This window comes from Rhinoderma darwinii, chromosome 12 (genome assembly GCF_050947455.1).
Source record: "Rhinoderma darwinii isolate aRhiDar2 chromosome 12, aRhiDar2.hap1, whole genome shotgun sequence".
Classification (NCBI taxonomy): Eukaryota; Metazoa; Chordata; class Amphibia; order Anura; family Rhinodermatidae; genus Rhinoderma; species Rhinoderma darwinii.
In genome coordinates this window covers 75,869,042-75,893,571 of record NC_134698.1, presented here as the reverse complement: position 1 = coordinate 75,893,571, position 24,530 = coordinate 75,869,042, and the positions used below count along the sequence as shown (strand labels likewise).

The window sequence follows — 24,530 nt, the reverse complement described above, 5'->3', positions numbered from 1 at the left end:
ACCTCACAATTCAAATAACAGATGGAAAGTCACGCTGGAACTTGTAGTTCCGCAGTAAGGTCTTGTTCACACAGTGCAGATTTGCTGTAGATTTTGCATGCATTTTTTTTAAGCCGAAACCTAAACAGAAGAAATATATTAAGGAGGGTCTTATAGGTCTTCTCTACTGTATCCAATTCGGGTTTTGGCTTAAAAACTGCATGCAAAATCTGCCGCAAATTTGCACTGTGTGAACAAGGCACAACACAGCTAACTAGTGATACCTGCTGAGTCTTGTAGTTCTACAGAAGACAAACAGGGCATGCACCCTGATTGCAATTGTTTGTAGTAACAGAAGGCACATTGTGCAGCGATCCTGGCAGCGAACTCATGCCAGTGCCAGCCAAAGTGGGTTGCAGCCAGTTTGAGGGTGGCACACTTTCCTAACCACCATGCCCCTTCTATGCTGCCTGTGATACGATTGGTGTGTGTGATTTGCAGCCCCAGCCCAATAATCACACTGTGGGTGGAGACATTATAGGGGAAGTAAAACTCTCACTAGTTATAAACTGCGCCTCCAGCTCTGCTCACTCGTCACCAGTCCTTGCACAGTCGAGCAGAGATGGCCAAACCCCTGACCGACCAGGAGAAGAGGAAGCAGATCAGCATCAGAGGGATTGTAGGGGTGGAAAATGTGTCTGAGCTGAAGAAAGGCTTCAACAGACATTTGCACTTCACCTTAGTCAAAGACCGAAATGTCTCCACCACCAGGGACTACTACTTTGCTCTGGCCCACACTGTGAGGGACCACCTGGTGGGGAGGTGGATCAGAACCCAACAGTACTACTATGAGAACGACCCCAAGGTACTCACCTGGCTCTGCTTCATTGCTCTTTTCTGCCTTGCTGCAAGAGGTTGTGCAAAACTGCAACATATTCTTGTATGTCATTTGCTGGTGGCTGTCACTGCTGCAGCTGATCTACTGTTGGGGTAGACTTTGTTGTAGCAAAGTACCAGAACCCTTGCAAAGGAGGGAATCCTAGAGTACACTCCCATTATACAGCTTGGTGGTCTTGGCTACCTTGTTTATGTTGTGTTTTATATTTAGTGTTACAATGTTGTGTTTATATTGTTACAATGTTGCAGCGCTGTCTTCCTGACTCTTGCTGAGGCTCATTAACTCTTTCCATGACACTTTCCTACAGGAAGTAATGAAACTCCATTATCCACTAGCTCCAAGTCATGTAAACCGTTTTGCTAACTCCACTGCTCTCCATTTTATTTTGGAGTTTTCTATATACACGGGTAACTTGCTGCTTAGCAGAGCTGACTGTGTAGATGATCATGGAGTAATGTTCCATACATCAGTTTATATATTGGTAGCTGGATATGACTGTCCTCTATGGACCCTGCTGTGTATACTGATGGCAGTAGCGTTGTATATCTCCCTTGGCCAGTGGGTGTAATCTGTGTTTGTTTGGGTGCGGTTGCTGGAATGCTTGTTTATTGTCAAGGTTTTGTCTTCTAAACACATGGATCAAGGTCTAGTAATCCTGGATGTAAGATAGTTGAGCACCCAAAAGTGAAAGGCCCCCCCCCCCTTCCTATATTCTCAGTCAAACAGCATGCTGGGAGATGTAGTCTTGCAGCATCTATAGAGCCATGGGTAGAGAACACTTTAGAGGGTTTGCCTAGATGGTGCAGTTACATGTATGATAATGTTATATGGATCTTGGCCATAGTGGCTACTGGCCCTTGTGTGAACTCACGTGGATGACTGACAACATGGGATAATATGTGTACAGAAGTCTATAAGGCCAAATGACCTACATATTACAGGGTTAGCACTTGGTGTTCTGGACGTTTCACAAGCATCTAACCGAGCCTTTAAATGGGGCCATTGTGTCCTTAAATGCCCCTAATTGTTCTTCCTTCAGTTCCTGGGTCAGATTGGTTCCTGACCGCTACTATTGTCAGCCATGTTGGCTCTAATGGGGCTAACTTCGGTCACCCAGAGGACTGATTAATCACTGACCTTTTCATCCCTCACTGTTCAGAGATAGTCCCTTTCTATCTACGTTGCAATATAAACCAAAGATTGTAAAATATGGACTATATTCTGAAAATCTTTTGTTGGGCCCAGGTTCTGACAAGTGTAACTAGAAGTCATATGGCCCCATAGCGATCCATGAGATTGTTCTGCTGACAGTTATTGCCCTTCTAAAACTCTGCAATATATTCCTATGGTGTGAGCAGGCATCGGAGCCCATCGGGCACATTTGATGCCGCTTATCCCAGGAAAAAAAAAAATTGTACGACTGGTTCTCTGACAGTTCTGTATGTACAATGATGAAATGTGAGCTCCCCATGGAGGTGTAGGTGTATGTGATCTGTGTACCTACAGGGTGGGTTTTTCTCTAAAGCGCCCGAGTCTGACGGTGTTTTAGACCTTCGCAATCAACATGAATTCAGCAACTGTTCTCTTGCCTGAAGGGTTAAACAGATTTCGTCCCCATAAAACCTGCCCCATCTGACATTCCTCTGTGCATGTTGTTGGTCAGGCTTCCTTGGTGACACAGTAGGTGAAGCTTTTGAAATCCCAGCATTGACCTTCGCAGGAAAACATTGCTGACTTTGCATATTTGTCGGACTTGTGAACAAGGCTGTAGACTGGGATATTTGGGTGGGGGGGGGGGGGGTGGGTGCTGGCAGCGTGTTTCACCCTCCATATGTGTCTATAAACCTGACCTAAAACCAGTTTCCAGCTTCTGTGAATGGGGTTGTCCCAGAAACCGCGCCACCCCTATCTGTGAACTGTGCTTGTTGTTGCAGCTCAGCCAAACACAGCCCATAAACGAGCGCTGCTGTTTTTATGGGGGGGGGGGCAAATCCATTGAGTATTGCCGCAAAGTTTGTCACGTTTTATGGCAAGAATAGCGCAGCCATTAAAGCATCGATGAAACCCCGATTCGCCCAGTTATAAGTCAAAGGGGTCCATGGGGCACCCAATGGATCCATCACAGCATTACGGTTTCCCTTCTAAACAAAATCCACAATGCAGATGTGAACAGAGTCCAAGACAAGCGCTCCACCATGAGACTAGAAATATGTCCAGAGTCGTCGCCTGGTCTATAGTATTTTTAACTCTATTAAAGTGTATCTGGTCTCCCGCTAGGGGACAACTTCTCACGTCCGACAAGGTGCCACTCATTGGGGTTGTCACCCAACTTTCTACAGATCAGGAATGACCTAGATTGTTATGAAGCACTAGTATAATCTATAACTGTCGGGATCTGTGAAAAGCTGGGTGACACTGACAGTCAGAAGGAGCCTCTTAGCACCTGTTTATGTTGCATGTCCTTTTATTGCCACCACGGAATTAGGATTAATTTGAATGATTTTCTCTATTGCAGAGGACATACTACCTGTCTCTGGAATTCTACATGGGCCGAACCCTACAGAACACCATGATTAATCTGGGTTTGCAAAACGCTTGTGATGAGGCGATCTATCAGGTAAGATGTAAATTGATCTGTAGAATACGGATCTATGCGCTATTAGTAGTAACCTTTTTGGGGACACTAGAGTTTAATCTATTTAATAACTAGAAACGGTTAAGGCAGGTGTCTTGTGGGCTGCAAAAATCTTCACAAACTCTGATCTACAGCTCCGATGCATGTAAAACTGCACATAACTAGCAGTGATCTTGGATATTCGTATAGTCTATCTATCTCGTATAGTCTATCTATCTCGTATAGTCTATCTATCTCGTATAGTCTATCTATCTCGTATAGTCTATCTATCTCGTATAGTCTATCTATCTCGTATAGTCTATCTATCTCGTATAGTCTATCTATCTCGTATAGTCTATCTATCTCAAACCTGAATGTGCATCCTGGAGAGGCAGTCTGTTGTATTGCAAATACCTGTGGCATATTCTCAAGTGAGTCACCAAGATGGAGTTTTATGGTCACTTGACAAAATCTACAAATAGGATTGGTAGAAGAAAAATTAATACTTATGCAAGGAGTTAAGAATACAGAACTGCAACACCTCTCTGTCTACATTGCAGATCTAGCTGGCCTGATGTAGCTTGGTTAAAGGAACACTCCAAGCAAAACCAATACGTGCTGTTATGCCTAGTGCAGGGTGAAAGGGGAGGAGCATGACACTGTCCTATCAGGCTCTGCACTAGGCATATATCCGGTTTCCTTATGGTATTTCAGATTCTACTTAAAGAACACTAAGATTATTCATAATTTACTTTTAGATGTTGAACTTGTATTGACCGGTCATGAGCAGGTTCTAGACCTTCTGCACTATACCGTGTCTCGTGTGCCTTGGCATCGGTAGTTTTTTTTTTCTGTAGGACTTGTCTATTGAAACTAAGTATAAGGTCCCATCAGGCCAGCTATGCCGGGGCAAGTCTTCATCGGCAATAGGGCTATTATCTGGAAAACTTGGTTTATTAGCGGGGACTCTCTAGATCTCTGTACATTCAGGTTCTCACACCACTCGTCTATGGAGGATGCTGGAAATTTACTAAGAAAATGTTACCAGAATTCTGGCTCTCTATGCACCAAAAAACTGGTGTACATGCCTTGCGCCAGATTTATTATGTGCATTTAGTTCAATGGATGTGGTTGTGCAGTTCCCTAACTCCCATAGACTTGAATGGAGAGTGCGGCCACCTCCCTATTGACCCTCTGCCTGTATGTGGCAACCGGAGTTTGAGGGACCCCTGTTTTCCGGAAGGAAAGACCCTTACCGAACAGACGCCCTACGGATATGCCATAAGGTCTATGTAGAAAACTCCTTAGGCCCCATCCACACAACAGGGAGACTGTTTTGTGACGGACATTTATTTAACGGCTGCAGTAAGGACAATAGACCCCCAAATGGGGCTATTCACATGGCCGATTTCTTGATTATCTGGTAAACCGGGTTGTAAAATATGGAACATGCCTTCTTTTGGGCCATTCTCCCAGCTGCTTGGCTCCCATAGAAGTCTATGGGGCAGTGTAAAGCACGGCTGGCACTTGAATGATCCGAGTAATGGTTGTGTTTTTCTCCTGCTCACTCTCTTCCTCCTCAGTGTGAAGTTCATGTGATGTGATTTTTTTTTTTTTTTTAGTATTAATTTTTTTTTTTCTTGCTGCCACAGCCCCTTCTAGATGGCACCCCCCCCCCTCTGGTCCGTAGACAGCGCCACTGTAGCTCCCTGTAGGAGTAGAATCCCTCTAATTCACCAGCCATAGCATTGCCGAAGCTGTGGCTGCGGGATTCCGCTCCAGGAGAAGTCACTGATGTCACTATCCATATATAGACATTGACATCAGGGGCAACTCCTGAAGCAGAGATTCCCGGCCAGAGGGATTCCACTCCTGCAGGGAGCTATTGTGGCGCCACCTACAGCGGGGTGCGATCTACTGGGGTGCTACCTACAGAGGCCAGTGTGTGGCAAAAAATTTACAAACTATATTCATCCGTTTTTAAAAGTGACAGGGAAAAAAACTGATCCAAAACGGGTCAATATCGACCATTAAAAACATGGACCAAAACGGCAGTTTTTACCGGTAGACACTCAGACCCTGTCGTGTGAATAGAGCCTATTAATGTCTATCGTTTACTTTAGAGGGATTCTACTCCTACAGGGAGCTACAGTGGCGCTGTCTACGGACCAGAGGGGGGGGTGCCATCTAGAATGGGCTGTGGCAGCAAGAAAAAAATAAATAAATACAAAAAAATCACATCACATGAACTTCACACTGAGGAGGAAGAGAGTGAGCAGGAGAAAAACACAACCATCACTCGGATCATTCAAGTGCCAGCCATGCTTTACACTGCCCCATAGACTTCTATGGGAGCCAAGCAGCTGGGAGAATGGCCCAAAAGAAGGCATGTTCCATATTTTACAACCCGGTTTACCAGATAATCAAGAAATCGGCCATGTGAATAGCCCCATTTGGGGGTCTATTGTCATTACTGCAGCCGTTAAATAAATGTCCGTCACAAAACAGTCTCCCTGTTGTGTGGATGGGGCCTAAGGAGTTTTCTACATAGACCTTATGGCATATCCATAGGGTGTCTGTTCGGTAAGGGTCTTTCCTTCCGGAAAACAGGGGTCCCTCAAACTCCGGTTGCCACATACAGGCAGAGGGTCAATAGCATCGGCGTTTGCAGGTAAGTAGCTACATCGACTTAGCTGCAAACGCCGATGCTGCTGCAGAATCAACTGTAGCCTCTGGTGCCGATGTGTCCTCGCTCGTCTGACACGATGCAGGACCTGTGAGTGACGTCACAGATCTGCACTGCCAGAAGCTGGGCGTTGTGAAGAGAAGTGGATGATACTTCTCATCAGAACGCCCAGCTAGTAAAAGTAGTAAAAACGCCCCGATGTACGCACATAATACACGCCCAGTTGGACTTTTGCCAGCCTCATTTGCATAAATACAAAAATGGTCATAACTTGGCCAAAAATGCTCGTTTTTTAAAAATAAAAACGTTACTGTTATCTACATTGCAGCGCCGATCTGCTGCAATAGGAGATAGGGGTTGCAAAATCTGGTGATAGAGCCTCTTTAAGGTAAAACAGTCTCCATAGACAAAGGGGAATATGAGAATTTAAGCTGCAGCTCCTCTGATCGGCTTGGCCTGAGGACTTGCAGTATGAGAAGTGCTTGTTAAAATCGGACTACCCCTTTAATTGAGGTTCTGACTTTAGGACATACGTGGAATATGTTCCCAGTGTAAATGGTCAAAAAATAAAAACCCCACAAGCTGACTCATTCTCTGGACAATCTTGGAACAAGAATTGCTTGAGGGGAAAAGCCGATATCTTGGCTGACGGTTCGAGTCTATGTAGACTTAAGAGCTGCACACATTTAGAGTGCTGGTATCCTACTGACCCCCATAGGCCTCCATAGAAACAAGTTATCCTTTAAATGTAATTTATAAGATTACTCTCATAGGAGAGACCATTACTTGTCATAGCTTAAGACTGGCTCAAATTATGAAGGCTGGCCTAAAAATGAAAAAAATTGGCTTGGGGTCATGGGGAATTTGGCCCACAGGAGGCTTGCCGAATTATAATGAGTAAGTCTTGTGTATCATTTGGTGCTGGGTAGGGAGATCATTGCACACAGCCACTAACATTATAAAACCTCAATATCAGACGCACACTAAACTAGGAGCCGGTTTAAGGCACAAAAAGTTGGACTGTTCAGCCCTAAAGTCTGTAGAATTGTCCATCCTTGCACTATTAAGACGTGGTCATACCTTCCAACTTTAAGTACTGTGAAGAGTGACAACCTCTTAAAGTAGCGCTGTTCCCGGGGAGTCATCTGTACTAATGCTGAAGCAGGGAGCGGACTGTACCCTGCTTCAGCATTGGGTTCAACTGTATCTGCATCCTGAGGATGCAGATACAGTTGACCCTGGGAAATACCTCTGGCTGCCTGGGACAGCGGGACACCACCCAGAATACAGGACTCTTCTGCTGAATCTGGGACGGTTGGAAGGTATGCACATGGTGGCAGTCTGTAAAAAGAACCTATATACAATCTTGATGGCTGGATAGCTGTCACAGGACTGTGGCATTAGGAGGCTCCCGATAAACCTCAGTAGTGCAATGGTTGAAGGGTCCCAAGCCCCTTGCTTCACTAATCCACATCCTCTGATGTATATCGGAACATGTACGTACCACAAGGACCAAATTGTCCCCACATCTCTAGCTTTCAGATTAATTCTAGATGCAAGCTTGAGGTTCTGTTTGCTTCTGAGTGATCTATAATTGTTTATTCTGGGAAGGCATTTATCGGCTGCAGTCCTCCTCCGCTATCTGGGGACAATGTCGGGATGGAGTGGTTTCTATATTTAATGTGACCTTTTCTTAAGGTGCAATAGTCTTGGATGTTCCCGTAATGTTCCTGTTCCACTGAATACACAGACGTACGGAGGCTGAATATCAAAGGAAAATCCTTATAGATCATTGATCTTGGCTTGATAGAAAGTGCACAATTCCTCCTCATCCACCCCCCGAGAGATTAAAACGACATTTAGTTTAGAGAATTTTGTTTGCTGAAAAATTCTAATGTTTTTGAAGTTTCCATCTGCTGTCGCATTTTTTGGGGGAAAAAAAAAATCAGCCACGTTCTGGGAAAGCTGGGTGCTGAGCAATCACCACCATAGGGGCGATAAGTGGGAGTCTCCACACCAGACCCCCACCGATCAAATCTTCTGACTTATCAAAAGTTTAGTGAATGTGCAGTTACTCTAAAAGACGAGAATTTACCATTAAGGGGTCATCTGCTTTGAAGAATATATATTTTTTTAAGTCTCTTGAAAATAAGCTGATCACAGGTTGTCCTACTGCTGAGAAAACCAGCGATCAGCTTTATCTGCCAAAGGAACCTGGCAGCAAGTGTTCAACTCCCCTACAGCGCCACCACAGGGGAAATTGAGCATTACACAGTGCCCATTGCAAGCTATAGTATCTGTGTAATGCATGGATGTGTTGGATCCTCCAAGCTAGAGACTCTTTGTAGTCTATCTCTGATCAAGCTTATATTTATTTAATCAATCAATCAATCAATCACTTTGCCTATTCTTCTGTAGCTTGGACTGGACATTGAGGAACTGGAGGAGATGGAGGAGGATGCTGGGCTCGGTAATGGTGGTCTTGGACGTCTTGCAGGTTAGTAAATGAGGACTCTACTGGGATGTGGCTGATAAAGGTAATATTCTCAGTCTCCCAACTCTGATCTAGTGTTACCTCTGGGCATTGACATTAGGACCAAGGGGAGGACACGGCAGCATGAACACAATGTATTTTGCCTGTTCTACTGGGTTACGTATTAACTGGAGCTGCTCCCATACAGATTTTTGGTTGGAGTGGTGAAGGGGGATGGCGGTCATGGTTCTACCAGATGCTTTATTACGGAGTGCTGCCCCTGGCAATAATGCTTATAGGGTAGAGTGTCTCCATAATACGTCATGCAGTATATAATCTGAGGTGGAGTATAGGCTTGTATATAGTGGTCTATGGGAGTCAGATTATTGCTCCATAATACGCCCATGTGCATGATCCTCTAATCCTTCAGGATTGAATGTGACTATGCTTATATTGACTCTGTCCCGCTGAATGATCCTGCCTGGCATTGTTGGTGCAGGATCATAACTTCAGGGGTTATTTTGGGGTATCCCAGTTAATAAAGGGCTATGCTTTTCTTCTTATTTAGCTTGTTTCCTGGACTCCATGGCGACGCTGGGTCTTGCTGCCTATGGATATGGCATCCGGTATGAATATGGCATCTTTAACCAGAAGATCAAAGATGGCTGGCAGGTGTGGAGATCCTGGACTTCATATCTTATAATTATATCCTATTTTGTCTAGTATATTATGCTGCATCCGAGTCTATATAAAGCAAATATGGAATGAGTCACTACATGCAATGCTTCCCTCTCCAAAATCCCAATTGGAATCCGGTGCCTGTAGGCAAAACCATTGTTGCTAGTGGGGGCTGAGCTCTTTGTGCCAACGAGCCATAGATGCCGGGCTAGGGCAACGAACAGACTTGATGATTGTGTTGCAGCATTGGGATCCTGGGTTTGAATCTGTCCATGGAGTGGGGGGGATTGACCGTTGGGGCATTAAGATAGTGCTGAGGGCCAATGGTAAGGAGCTGTCCACAGCCCTTAAGTCAGATGCATTAATATTTAAGTTCAGGTGTCATGACCTCTATTAACCGGGGGCCCCGTCCACCCCTACGTCCAAAACATCTGCCAGCTGATAATTGCAAACCCCCATATGTGACCCTATACAGCCGGGGTGATCGCTATTGACCCATCTCTCTGTTGTGGTTGGTTTGCCGTTTTTAAGCTTCAGGAAACGTTTGGTAAATCATCATTGGGAAACCTGTAGATCTTGTAAGACCGGCGGTTACATAAGTCTGGTTCCCTTGTGCTTTGTTACTATATCCTGGCCCACGTTTCCTGTGTAATGTGCACATGTCTGCTCGGCCCTGTATGCAGGAACGTGGATGGCTGCGATGTATATAGTGAGGAGGATTGTCACGTGGACACGAGTCGTAGCAGGGGGCACTTTATTTTAAGATATTCATGTATATAAAGTGACACATTCAGGGCCTAGCTCTGTCCCTAAAGTCCCTTTATCAGATGATACAGCACAGTCCTGTCATGAATTGCTTTGGGTGTCCACTCTCCTGACATATCTGTTTTAGTAAATGCTTTTATTCCCCATGAAATAACAATTCTGAAGCAACTTTTCTTAGAACTCTACAATTTGCCTTTCCTCTGTTAATCCTCCTGGAAGTGTATTAATTGACAACTGGGTGTTACCAGTTGTCTGTCAGACTGTAGAAACACACTGTCCCACCAGTGCTACTGGGTGAGACTGTAGGGACACGCAGTTTTTTGTTTTTTTTTGGACACCCAGCTGTTTATTTATTCATTTCTAGGAGGAATAACCGAGGAATGGCACAATGCAGAGTTCTGTGTATTAGAATTGATACGTTATGGGAAAATCTAAATATTTATTAGAACAGACATATCAGAGGTGGTGACAGGTTCATTTTATTACTACTGGGTTCCTCCTATAGGGCAGCGTGGCCGTGTGCGACTGCATCCTTTGCATGCCCTATAGTTACGCCCGGCCCTGCTTCTACTTTCAGTGGCACGCTCTGTACGTAGCGCGCACCTACTCAATCGGAGCTGCTTCTTTAAGGAATATTTAGTATAGTCTAGTATCCTTGAGGGACAAGTCCATCTGGTGAGCTCCACTTATACATTACCGGTCTTCTGCAGGTTGAAGAAGCTGATGACTGGCTGAGACATGGAAATCCTTGGGAGAAGGCCCGGCCAGAGTACATGCTCCCTGTTCACTTCTATGGGCGAGTGGAAAACACCAAAACGGGTGTCCGATGGGTGGAAACTCAGGTGAGTGGTGAGGAATCCTAGAATTGCCTTGCACTGATTCGACAGCCGATATTTGGTTGGTCCAACGTTTGCTCTTCCTTTCTATTCTAGGTGGTTCTGGCAATGCCGTACGACACTCCAGTCCCCGGGTATATGAATAACACCGTCAATACCATGAGGCTTTGGTCTGCAAGAGCACCCAATGACTTCAACCTCCGAGACTGTGAGTGTGTGCGGTATAGGGTGGTCTATATCCAGCAATTGGAGTTGTGGATAACTTTTACAATTCTGGACTGTCGGACCAGCAGATTTCTACTGTGCATTATCCTGTATGTTGACTTGAGGTCACCAGTATACAAAGTCCTTGAAGTCCATCTGCAGCCACACGAGATGTTAAGAGGACCAGTCACCTCTCCTGACATGTCCGTTTTAGTAAATACTTGTATTCCCCATGAAATAATCATTCTGAAGCATCTTTTCTTTGAGTTTTACATGGTGCCGATCCTCTGATATCCCTCTTGGAAATGTATGAATAAATTGATAACTGAGTGTTACCATTCTTATGGGGGCATGTTCATACAGTCTGGTCTTGATTGGACAGTGTTAGTCTCTGTAGGGACACACCCCAAACTGGTAACACCCAGTTGCCAATTTATACGTACATTTCCAGGTGGAGTAACAGAGGAACTGTTGTGCCACAGTTATAAGAAAAGATGCTCCAGAATTGTTTCATGGGAAATACAAGAATTTACTAAAACAGACTGGATTGAAGTTGTGACTGATCCTCTTAGACTAAAAAGTTCCCTGGGACCGTTCTTTAAAAAGAACCTGAAGGGGACATAGTAGAATTTGAAGGGGGTCTGCAGGGTGAACTGGCCTACTAATCTACAATCCAGCACTGGATCCTGGCCACTATTGAACTGTTCTTGGCAGCTTGAGTGCCAGTAGCCCATACCAATGAGCTCCACCATCGCTTCAGCCAGATCTCCACAGGAGGGGACCCTTAGTTACTAAGCTGCTGCCTGAAGCTTCTAAACCTTTAATTAGGGATTCTTATTCCCTTCAATCGCCCAGGAGCTCCTCATAAACATGCTGGTCTGTCCAGAGATTCAGGCCTCTCGCTGTGGGTACAAATAGTTCTATGGGGTGACTCGTCTAGCTGAATGATCTATGAGCAATCACTAAAGTTGGGGCAAATTACATAAATGCAATTTTAAAGCAAACTGGGGATGGATATAAATATTATAATATTTATTTGGCGCAGAGTCAAATTCTGTGTCATTGAAATAATATATGTAATTTTTTGTGTTCTATATGATGATTATAGAGGGGGGGGGGCCTCGCCAGTGGTGTAGCTCGGGAAGGCTGGTGAGGCACTGGGTGTCAGGTAGGTGGCACCAACCGGCTATTCTGCTGCCCTAATCCTGTATCTAAATAACCCAGCCAAAGCAAATTAAATCTTCACTCCCCCCAGTGTGTTCTTTAAGGCTTTATTCAAACTATCGTGTGTCGAATTGGATGTGAAAAACTAGTTTTTCACGTCCGATTCTCACCTGTGCATGACCAGTTTTCACGGATCCCCCCGACTTGAGTCTATTGAGGGATCTGTGAAAATATACAAATGGGACATGTCAATTATTTTTTTTTCGATGGGCCCTTTACACGATCTGTTAAAACAACGGCCGTGTGTACAGCCCCAAAGAAATATATGCAGCCGTGTGATGGCCATAAAAAAAGGTCACACTGACTATTTATACATTGGTCTGAATAAGCCCTAAGAAGAATTGGTTTATAGACGATGGTCTAGGCGTGTTGCTGGGCCGCAGCTCTGGGTTTGTCTTCACTTCCTCTGAGGTTAAGATTTCATTGGTCAGGAAGTGGTTGATTACAAATGATCAACTGTAATTACTGGTGATCGCTGCTCCAAGTGTAGGTTACATTGCTGTAATATATATATATATATATATATATATATATATATATATATATATATGCCCCCACTTCCACATGTTCTTAGATAATGGACTTATGTCTGCTCCCATTTTTCCCTATAGTCAATGTTGGTGACTACATCCAGGCCGTGCTGGACCGGAACCTGGCAGAAAACATCTCTCGTGTCCTGTATCCAAATGATAATGTGAGTCCCGGCTCATTCACTGCTGACCACCTGAATCCAGTTGGGGAGTTGAACCCATGTGCTGAAAAATAAATGTGGATGAGAACCCAGGACTAGAGCCCCTTTTTTTCCCCTTCTGTAATGTGGCCCTGAGGGTTGCATTCCTATTGGGGGTGTGAATGTGATGTAATGTTCTATAATGGACTGTAGAGGGCAGTCTTGGTTCTTGAAATTGGCACCAGGGCTTTGAATTTCAAGAGCCAAGTAAATAGATGTAAAAATATTTATGTAAAAAAAAAAAAAAAAATTGCATTTGTTAACATTTTCCAGACATTTACATTAATTTTTATTTTTCTGATCTATGTGCAGTTCTTTGAGGGGAAGGAGCTGCGTCTCAAGCAGGAATATTTTGTGGTGGCAGCTTCTTTACAAGACATCATTCGCCGTTTCAAGGCCTCCAAGTTCGGCTGCAGAGAGTCTGTGAGGACCGGCTTTGATGCTTTTCCGGAAAAGGTAAATTTCCTATTTGGATTGGGAATATTAATTACCGAGGGCCAAAAGTGGATTACAAGAAGTAAAATGTAATTATCTCTTGTCCAGGTCGCCATACAGCTGAACGACACTCACCCTGCGCTGGGAATCCCAGAACTGATGAGAGTATTTCTGGATATAGAAAAACTTCCCTGGGAAAAGGTACAGTGAGAGGGGATGGAGTTATAAGCTTGTGTCTTAGACCCTTTCGTGGCTTCTGCTGCCGTGGGATGATCAGATCTACTGCATGCAGGTTTAAAGACCAGAAAGTTGGTGTTGCTGGAGCATTAAGGGTTATTCCTTTTTTAGAAAGTGACGACCGATCACTAGGATTTACAATCACTCTATGATCGGTGGGGGTCTGACCTCTTGGGGGGGGGGGGGCCGCTCCACTGATCCTGACAATGAAGGTGCTGCAGCGCTGAACTGGCTTTCCCTACACAGCGGACCCCCCCCACGATCAGTGACGACCTCATCTAGCCATGACCCGTCCCTTTCAATATATAATGAAGTCCATAAGTAAACCTCTATATATGATCAGCCGCGCTCTCCCAGCGCTATGAAGAAATTCTTTCGTTTGAAACAAAAAGCAGAACTGGTGCTGTGCTAATAACGCTGAGCTATGTCTGTACATTGCATTATAACTTCAGCCTGCAACAAATAAGCTTAACCCTCTGCATGCTGCTCACATATACAGAAGTTTGGGAGTGGAGTTGTCCAATATAACGACCATGTTCTGAGTTGTCGGTTCCCGTCCTGTGAAACCACCACTTCTCTAGGGGTATATGCACTTCTTTGAATAGGCAGCACAGTGTACGATCCTAGTTTTTGGCAGGGGGGTTGCTAGGGTCTTGAAAGATCAGGGGCACAAGCCCTGAGGCAGGTTTACCCCCCCCCCCCAAAAAAAAGTTTCGTAACATATCTATAACCATGTGTGATCCTGTATCTAAGCCTATCATGTCGTAGGCTTAGATACAGGGCCCCAGCAGACAGTAACGTTATACTTACCCATTTCTCTGGCTCCGGAAGCAGCAGAGATCCTGACACCATCCAGCGTTGTGGTGATGTGCGCCACGACGCGAGAAGACGTCAGGGCCTCCGCTGCGCTCTGGAACGAGGAAGTTAGGAATACTGTTACTATATTAACAGGGGTCTGTCTTTTTTTATTTTTTATTTTTTTTTTTTTCTTAAGTAACCGGGGTCCTTTGTATAGTAACTGGTTTGATAGATGTGGTGTGGGGGGCCGCAGCCCCCCCCAGCTCTGGGGCCTGGTCGCAATTGTGACCCCTATAGTTACGTCGTGTCAGTCGCCCAGGGATCTGGGGCACCTGGCCAAAGATCGGAGGCCTGGGCCCCAAAAGCCCGGTGCTAGTGACGTCGCTAGCTTTTGGGCTATTCTAATGTAATGACTATGATCTGTTGTCTTTCCTATAAATTGTGGTAGCCACTTATCTTTCATCAATGAAGATTGGTGGTTGTCACAGCCCCGCCCCTATTTCTAACCTTCTTTGAGCATATGATCTTGGTAAAAGCCTTGTCCTGTATCATTACTTATAATATATTCAGCTATGACATTGTTTTATCTAACTTTTTTTTTTTTTCTAGGCTTGGGAGATCACCAAGAGAACATTTGCCTACACAAACCACACAGTATTGCCTGAAGCTCTGGAGCGCTGGCCGGTGGAACTTCTGGAGAAGTTACTGCCGAGACACCTGCAGATCATCTACGAAATAAACCAGAGGCATTTAGATGTAAGTCAGCAGCACGTTCTCCCTTCATCAATCTATTTTATGAATACAGTGATATTCCTTTAATCCGCCATTGCATAATCTGGAAAGACTGATAATCCAGCACCAAAAAGACGACTAGTTTGGAAATTTTGTTTGAATATTTTATTTTGTGCTTTCCTACTGGAGGCTCCAACCCTTACACATGAGTTCTCTATGGCCATCTAATAATCCGGAATATTTGTTAGTCTAGATTATATCAAGTTGATTTGATGCAAAATTAATTTTATTGTATTCCTGGATGGCTATTTGGTAATCTGGCATCGGGGTATCTGTTAACCGCTCCAAATTGGTTGAGCTGGACCACATAGGCCAAGCAAGACCACATGACCACCTCCACGATAATTTACAAGCTAAAGTACTGTGAATGCCGCCATGTGGTCCTGCTTGGCTGGAAATTAAAGTTATGAGATTAGGGTTAAACTTCTATAACAGACACAACCCATGGACAAATGTGGTGCTGTTTTTGGCCAAAATCAGCCATGTTTTTTTGGATCTTGCAAAGGTCCTTTAACCTACAGGGTGCACTTTTTGGTGGTGCCCCAAATAATATGCAGGTTCAGTATTACCCAGCCTAAAACAGATAATTAATGCTGTCAGTTTTGTTACATTTTTAAATGGGTTCTCAGCCTAAATGTATTTCTGAAAAAATCTGATTTAATAGTGCTGACTGAGGTGGACACTTGGCATGGAGCAGCCAAACACTCTCTGCTGGCAGCGCCATGCCAATCCAGCTGAACAACAAATTGTCCCTTTGGCACTGAGCTGAGAGCAACAAATGGGGCATGGCGATACTCCAACCACACTTTTCTCCCACTCTTGGGCCCCGTGCACACGACTGTAATAATCATCCATAATTGCGGACCGCAATTACAGACCCATTCACTCCTATCGTCCATGGACACCTTCCTGTTTATTTATGGGAAGGTGTCCTGACTGTAGAATTTTACCGCAAGAGATATATGTCCTATCTTTTGCTTTTTACGGACAGTGCTCCCATACTTTGTATGGGAGCACTGGCCAAAAATGCAGGTGGTGGTTGGTCGTGGCCTGTGATTATGGACAGAGCCGTGTGCATGGGGCTTTACTGCCCTATTAATCAGATTTTTTTTTTTTTTTTTTTGCCCAGTTTAATTTTAATGCTCCTGAACTTTTTCAGATAATTTCAGCCCTCTACCCAGGAGATTTAGACCGAATTAGAAGAATGTCTCTGATTGAAGAAGATGGAGACAAGAGAATTAACATGGCTCACTTGTGTATTGTTGGATCACATGCGGTGAATGGGGTGGCCAGAATCCACTCTGACATTGTGAAGAATGAAGTGTGAGTTGCCTTCCCTGGACTGAACTGTTCACTGCTAAATAATGATACTGATGTGGTGCACCTGTTGCCATACTCTTCCCAACCCATTAATTAGGAACTAGAGGGTTAAACAAATGGCTTCAGTGCTGGAAGGACATAAAGGGGGTTGCCCATTTTTATTAGATGGGTGCTACAACTGCAGAACCTGCTGGGACCACCAGTGATCCATGTTCTTCATTCCCCTGTAGTGCCCCCACAGGGCAAATTAAAAATTGCAGTTACCGGTTAAATCCATGGACTATCTATGTAAAGGTGCTCCTTTGTAGCTGCTCTGCCTAATTGAAAGGGGGTCTGTCGTTCAGAACCCTCATATGTCATTGCAGTTTGAGGCATTGCGGGAGTGAATAATTACATGTGATGCGTTTAATCTACATTTTTGCCTTCTTTCCTAGGTTTAAGGATTTTAGTGAAATTGAGCCTGCGAAGTTCCAGAACAAGACAAATGGAATCACTCCCAGGCGCTGGCTCCTCCTGTGTAATCCAGGACTTGCAGAACTGATAGCGGAGGTGAATACGAGATCTAAAGTGCAAATACCGGCCCCAAAAATGGACATTATTTAGCGTCTAGATCTTCTCCAACTGTTTAACTATAGCGTTCATGCTGGGAGTTGAAGTGACCTGACAGCTGGAGAGCCAGAGTTAGGAGATCACTGGTCTCAAGACAGGGCCTTGGTGAGGGAGAGCAATAACCTATATAGACAGATGTCTATAGGGGCTGGTTCCTCATGGGTTCTGCATGTTCCTCTCAAAGCAAGATGAGATTTTGAGAACCTAGACCTAACTCGTATATCCTTGTATTCTAGAAAATAGGTGAAGACTATGTGAAGGATCTGAGCCAGCTGGCCAAGCTGAATAGTTACGTGAATGATAACCTCTTCATCAGGGATGTCTCAAAGGTGAAGGAGGTGAGTGACTATTACTATTATGTTGACTATACTGTTTTTGGTTTTCCTTTCTTGGCGTCGCATCCTTATGCTAGACTTCTGTTTTCCCTTGTAGGAGAACAAGATTAAGTTTACCCAATATCTGGAGAAGGAATATAAGATGAAACTCAACCCGTCCTCCATGTTTGATGTTCAAGTGAAGAGAATCCATGAGTACAAGAGACAACTGCTCAACTGTCTCCATATCATTACCATGTACAACCGTAAGGATCGCCACGACCCATCCGCCTCTGTAGAACGTGTTGCAAATATTTGGCTTTCCTATAGAAACTACAGTTTTGTTGGATGGCACCCTCCTTCTCCCCTCTATCTATGACTTAGAAGGATTTCCATATTGTCTTTCTGATTAGTCTACACCCTACCTCTTTAAATCCATACGTTGTACATTAGGGGTTTTATGTTAGCCCGTGGGAACTACTTCAGCCAACGGCTTACAGTATTTAGACCAAGCCTGACAGGGCACCAAAAACTGAATGAAAGGGATCTCTTTTGGGAAATTCCTTTTTATTGGAAAGGTTCCCCAATATTAAGCAGATTTCAGGGTGTCCTACTGCTAGGAACCCTAGCGATTGGCTGCAATCAGGGGAGAATCCAGAAGCAAGTGTTCAATTCCTCTACAGCGCTGCCGCAGGAGGATTGGAACATTACACAGTTCCAATTGAAATCTCTAAGCTGTCTAATGCCTGGAAATGTCAGGTCCTCCAGAGAGAGATGCTCTCCATTCTGCCTAATAAAGGTGGACCGATGTTCAGGATCTTCATCTATTGACGGAGTTCGCTAAGAGTGTAGTTGCAAATGTGTTCAAAATTTCCTTAATGCTAATGCATGAAAATAAAATTGAATTTAGGAATCCTTGGACATGAGTCATCTATTCAGGTTCTTCATCTGTTAGACCAAGTGGAGAGAGGCTACAAAGAGTGCCTGTCTGGAGGAACTGGCAAATTCATGGATATTTATTTCAGTGCTGCATAATTCTCCATTTCACCTATGGTGGTGCTGCAGGGAAAATGAACACTTGGTGTTCTCCCACAGATTAGATGATCGCTGGGGTCCTTGCAGCTTATTGTTGGGGGGGGGGGGGGGGAGGGGGACCTTCCTAACAAAAAGGCATTGTCCAAAGCAAAGGTCCTCTAAGGAATATAAACCAGGCACAGTAGAGGGAAGTTGGCACTACTAGTCAGTCTTTGAGGTAGGGAACAAATATGTAGAACCAATGAAACAGGCGTTTCTTATCGAAACCTTGGGCGGTGCTCAGTAAAATAAAAAATAGTGGAAACAGACTCTTGTGTAACAAGAAGTGAGGAAAGTGAAGTTACAGCCCTCACCCATGTGGTTGTATTTCTTTTTTTTTTTTTTTTATTGTGGCATCCAGTAAAAAGTGGTCAAGGGAGGACATAGCAGATTGCATGGCAGGTTACCGCCTGTTTCACGCTAAGACTAGCGCTTCTTCTGACCTCCGAAGAAGCTCTACTCTTAGCGCAAAAGAGGCTGTAACCTGCCATGCAATCTGTTATATGAACGCTTAACTTTTTGCTGGATGCCACAAAAAGAAATACAACCACATGGGTAAGAGCTATAATTTCATTTTCCTCACTACTTTGTTCTTGAAGAAATATTTCCTTTGTTATATTCTTGAAAATGGATAGATGTTACGCCCCAAAAAATGTCGTCTCCCTCCCACTTGCTGTGGTGAAGGGTTACACTTGTTTTTTTTCCTCCCCCCCCCCCCCCCCCCCCCCAACAGCCTGAGGGATTTCAGGTGTAGACAAGTGACCATCTGTCTCATGTTGGCTACACCGGTGCTTTGTCCCTTCTGTGGGGAAGGCTCATTAGGTGTGTGATTATCCTGATCTATGTGACAATACAATAAGATTTATGGGGGGGGTGTTGGGGAAATGAGGTGCAGACTGTAGAGCGGAGCATTCATCAAATGCATATAATTGCTGGTATCTCCCAGGTGAAAAATCCATTAGAGGATGAAAATAAAACTATATAGTGAACGTAATCTAATTTTGTTTTTCCCACCACCCACCCTTAAAAAGAATAATAAAAAATATATATAATATATTTGTGCGTAAATTACAGCTTTAAGTGTTTTAGGATATTACTGCTCAAGATTATAGCTGATCTTTTACAGGCATAAAGGCAAATCCAGCAAAGGAGTTTGTTCCGAGGACGGTCATTATTGGAGGAAAGGTATTACTAAGTGGTTTTATTTGTCTAAAAATACACAACTCAAAATTAGCGTCCCGCCCCACACTGAGCTCCGACAAGCACACTCAACCTTTTATTAATGTCCATTTGTTTTTAGGTACAGAATTATGTGCTGATTAATTTCGTGATATATCTTTGTATAGGGGAGCTGTTTCTCTGACTTTATAAATGAAATAATTCTGGCTTCCTGCATCCACCACTAGAGGGAGCTAACTGTATATGGATTTGCACAGCCAGTATTTAACACAATGGGTGCTATATAAATCTTTATGCAATGAGCTCCCCCTAGTGGCAACCACAGGTATCCTTTTGACAGTTTCAGTAATGGTAGATGCTTTACTGCACGTATTCTTAATCCCTGTAGTTACAAAGTTTTTCTCACCCTTGCAGCATTTCAGATATGCTCCTTGCATAACATGTTCTTATTTTCCCATATCCTCCTCCTTTTCAGGCTGCTCCAGGATATCACATGGCAAAGATGATCATAAAGCTCATTACTGCTGTGGGGGAGATTGTGAACAATGACTCCATGGTAGGGAGCAAACTGAAGGTCATTTACTTGGAGAACTACAGGGTGTCTCTTGCGGAGAAAGGTCTGTTCTGCATTGCACGACTCCATGAAAAGTTCAATTTATTTTTTAGGCTGGGTTTATAAGTCTAAGGCTTCGTTCACATCTGCGCTAGGGCTCCGTTCCGTCAGATACGTTTCCGTTTCAATCACCATTGATTTAAATGGTGACTGATCCAGTTCCAATGGTTTCCGTTTGTCTACGATGACGGAATGAATAGTGTCTACTGCGGTATTGATTCCATCAAAATGACGAATCCTTGCACAATGGAGACAAATGGAAACCATTGACATCGGATCCATCACCATTGAAATCAATGGTGACAAACCTATGGTTTCCGTCTGTCAGGGCTCCGCTCCGGCGGAACACAGCCCTAGCGCAGATGTGAACGAAGCCTTAAAGAATAATTCTTCTTGGCTCTACGAGTAGTGCGTTTTGAGTTTTTAGAATGTCTATTAACCCAATTCTAGGATCCTATTTAATGGAAACTTTCTTTTTTTGGCAGTCATCCCAGCAACAGACTTGTCGGAACAGATTTCCACAGCGGGCACTGAGGCTTCTGGCACAGGCAACATGAAATTCATGCTGAATGGAGCCCTGACCATTGGGACCATGGATGGTGCCAACGTGGAGATGGCAGAGGAGGCTGGAGAGGAGAACTTGTTCATATTTGGCATGAGAGTGGGGGACGTGGCTGAACTGGACAAGAAGGGGTAAGATCTGTGCGTCCATACGTAATGCTTTCTCACGAGGTCTACGGCAATGACTGATCCTCCTTTTAATACGTTCGCAGGTACAATGCCCAGGAATATTATCACAGACTTCCAGAACTAAAGCAGGTTATGGACCAGATACAAGGTGGCTTCTTCTCTCCATCAAAGCCTGACCAATTTAAAGAACTGGTGGACATGCTCTTCTATCACGACAGGTCAGTGAAGCTGGGGAGGGGGCTCTATCTTTACTTAACAGGGCATATATGCCATTCAGAAGCCTGACTGCTGGTGGACCACCCCTCTGGCAGATGTAGTGATCTTATTCTTTGGACTATGATGCCGGTTGCATTTCTTTTTGATCCATAGTTTTTGTCTTTTCCATCTTTGCTATCTCAGGTTTAAAGTCTTTGCAGATTATGAAGCCTATATCAAGTGCCAGGAGAGGGTCAGTGCTCTTTACAAGGTAGGTGGCACAGGGAGGAATCTTGTCTATGCTATAGCACTTTGTAGGAATTTTTCAAACTCCTCCTTTTTAAAGTGACTGTCCAGACTTGAGCACCAGTTTTGTAGGGTTAAAATTCTGTGCTGATTGATTTCTTAGTCTTTATTTTGGTCGATCTCCTTTCTAGATCTCAAATCTCCAGCATAGCCAGAGTTAAATAATAAAATTGCTGGAGTTACCACTAGAGGCAGCATAAGGTGTGTGAACTTAATGCAAAAAACCAATAAGCTTATGAGCTCCCCCTAGTGGTGGCTGCAGACCGAATAAACTGTCTATTCAGGGGAGTTGTTGCTCTGTAAACAGAACTGTACTATAAAGATTTATTAGCCTTCATTGGACAAAATATGACCTAAAAATATTTGTGTTCTAGAAGGGTGGAGATTTTCTTTAAAGGGGTTGTATTCTATAACCTGGTCGTTCTGAGGACTCCAGGATGAAAGCTGCCCCCAGTTACTCTCAATTATGTCTAATAGAGCGGGTTTCCTGAACAACTGCGATCCCCCACCTATACGGCTCAACTGAGCATATAGACAGGGCAGGGTTGTCCTAAGTGACTCCTCTGCTTTAAAATAATGGTGACGCAGATATATATATATATATATATATATATAAGGCCTTTTTCTGTAATTCACTTAGTCTTGGAATCTCCTATCTACTTGGCTTCGGTTCTTTTTTTCTCTTTTCTTAGAATCCAAAAGAGTGGACCAAAGTAGTCATCAAGAATATAGCGGCATCGGGAAAATTCTCAAGCGACCGGACAATCAAAGAATATGCCAGGGATATCTGGGGTGTAGAGCCCTCTGATTTGAAGATCCCTCCACCCAATGAACCAAGAGATGCGGTTGAGGACACCAAACCAGCAAAAACTAAAGCATAATGGGGTTGTTGGAACTTGGAGAACAGCAGCTCGTACTCCTCTCCAGATCACTATAGTCCGTCGTATGAGTAGTCCATCGTATCGCAAGGCCGCAGTCCTGACACAATGAAGCGGAACAAGCTTTCATGCTTTTGTACTGTCTCTGCTGTAGAATTGTTGTTGCACTTTATATGGCCAGTGCAGGGAAAGATTTGTTGTTTTTTTTTATACCAGGGATGTTATTTTTCAGATCTCCCAAAACCAGTCCTGTCAATGTTACTAAGGCTTGGCGTCTCTTCTAGTTGCTTATCTGATCAACTGTACGGTTATCTGTGATAATAATAAAAAAAAAATAATTCTATGTATTCTTCAGCCTCTTCTGTCTGTGGGGGAGCTTACAGTCTATTTGGCTGATGCTTGCGTTTTTGAGGTCTGGAATGAAGGACCGGACCAGCTCCTTAAGCTGAAGACCATCACTTGGCCCAAAGACGAAGGGGGGACCCAAATGTTGATAGACCCCCTAAGGGTATGTTCCCACAGCGGAATTTAAATGCAGAAACTTGTCATAGAAATCCAGAGCAATGGTGCGTCTTGGCTGAGCATATTGTGGCGGTCTAACCTGCGGAATGAGTCCAGCATGGATTTATAAACTTTGTGCAAACTGCAACAATACTGATCTGGTGCAGAATCTCTGCTCCCCATTTAAGTCTATGGGCCAAACGCGCTGAATCTCCGCACAGAATACACAGCATAAATTGATATGCTGCGGAGGTGTCAGTCGCACCGCAGATCACTTTCCGCACAACTTTTATTTATTTTTTTTTATTTTTTTCTTTCCTGCAGAGTGGCTGGGATTTCCAAAATCTCATCCACTTTGCTGCTACTGTAGATGCAGCAGCATTTACTCTGCAGGAGCCCAGCCTTAGTCATTGTTCACATAGTGCAGATGCTGTATGCATTTTTTTTTTTTTTAAAGCCAGAATTGGATCCAGGTGAGCAGACATGGAACTGCTTCCTTCTCTATATATTCTGTGTTTTTTTTTTTTTGTTTTTTTTTTAGGTTTGGTTCCAGGCTTTGGCTTAAATATATGCACTATCTGTACTGTGTGAATAAGGTGTTAAAGTTATCACTCAGACCCCTCCATATCTTCCGTGCCATTTATCTGCTGTACCCTGCTCTAGATTCACATGTATACTAATGTGGCCAGTCACGTGCAAGTTAAGGGCCCCCACCAAGCTGCTGGTCCCCATAATGCCTGCTACCATACGAGTGAAGTCCTTGTTCCTGGCTCGGCGGAAATTATTTTATTTTTTTCAGCGTTAACTAGTATAATACCGCCCCCTGTTGACAAGAAAAAAGGAAGGATAGGCCTTGTTTTTCAAAGAACATTGTTGTCCATAGCAACCAATCAGAGCTCAGCTTTCATATCTCCAGAACAGTTTAAGAAATTAAATCTAAGCTCTGGTTGCTATGGGCAACAAGGACAGTTCTACTGTTGGACGTTTTGTGTTTTTGAGGCCCAAATATGTGGAGCTTTATCAAAACTGGTGCAAGGGTTAAGTAGAGCAGTTGCCCATAGCAACCAATCAGATGCCAGCTTTCTTTTTACATAGCCATTCTGAAAATGAGAGCAATGACCTGATTGGTTGCTATGGGCTCCTTGTCCAGTCTTATACTCTAAGATCAATGACTCCAATGTATGAAATCTACACTAATATATTGGTATCAAAGATATTCCACACTTTATATTTTTTAATTTCACCACTGGTCATTTGATCTATGTCTGAATAATATTCCTAGGTTTCCCAATGACCCTGAAGAGTGTTGGTTACCGTCTTACGTGTTTTGGTTATCGTTTTTCCTATACTTAATCCATTGACATGCCTACTGGCTGGTTACATGGCTTCCTATGATGTTAGGCCTAACCCTTTCCAGAGATACAACCCCCAGCATCCTGACTGAATTTTTATTTATTTTTTTTTCCTCAGGATTTACAACATGGACCAGAATGTAGACACGG

General features: G+C 43.9%; 1 protein-coding gene across 1 annotated transcript; it reads left to right on the top strand.

Moving 5' to 3' along the window:
* Positions 1-551: 551 nt before the first annotated feature.
* On the top strand, positions 552-22,874 carry PYGL (glycogen phosphorylase L). Its single transcript, XM_075844097.1, has 20 exons — positions 552-844; positions 3,393-3,494; positions 8,596-8,674; positions 9,219-9,322; positions 10,804-10,935; positions 11,026-11,137; positions 12,969-13,051; positions 13,400-13,543; positions 13,631-13,723; positions 15,167-15,313; positions 16,509-16,672; positions 17,104-17,218; positions 17,515-17,616; positions 17,711-17,858; positions 19,793-19,851; positions 20,321-20,462; positions 20,944-21,151; positions 21,232-21,366; positions 21,548-21,614; positions 22,342-22,874. The coding sequence occupies exons 1-20, from the start codon at positions 602-604 to the stop codon at positions 22,528-22,530; spliced, it is 2,568 nt and encodes an 855-aa protein (XP_075700212.1). The 5' UTR covers positions 552-601; the 3' UTR covers positions 22,531-22,874.
* The last annotated feature ends 1,656 nt before the right edge of the window (positions 22,875-24,530 follow it).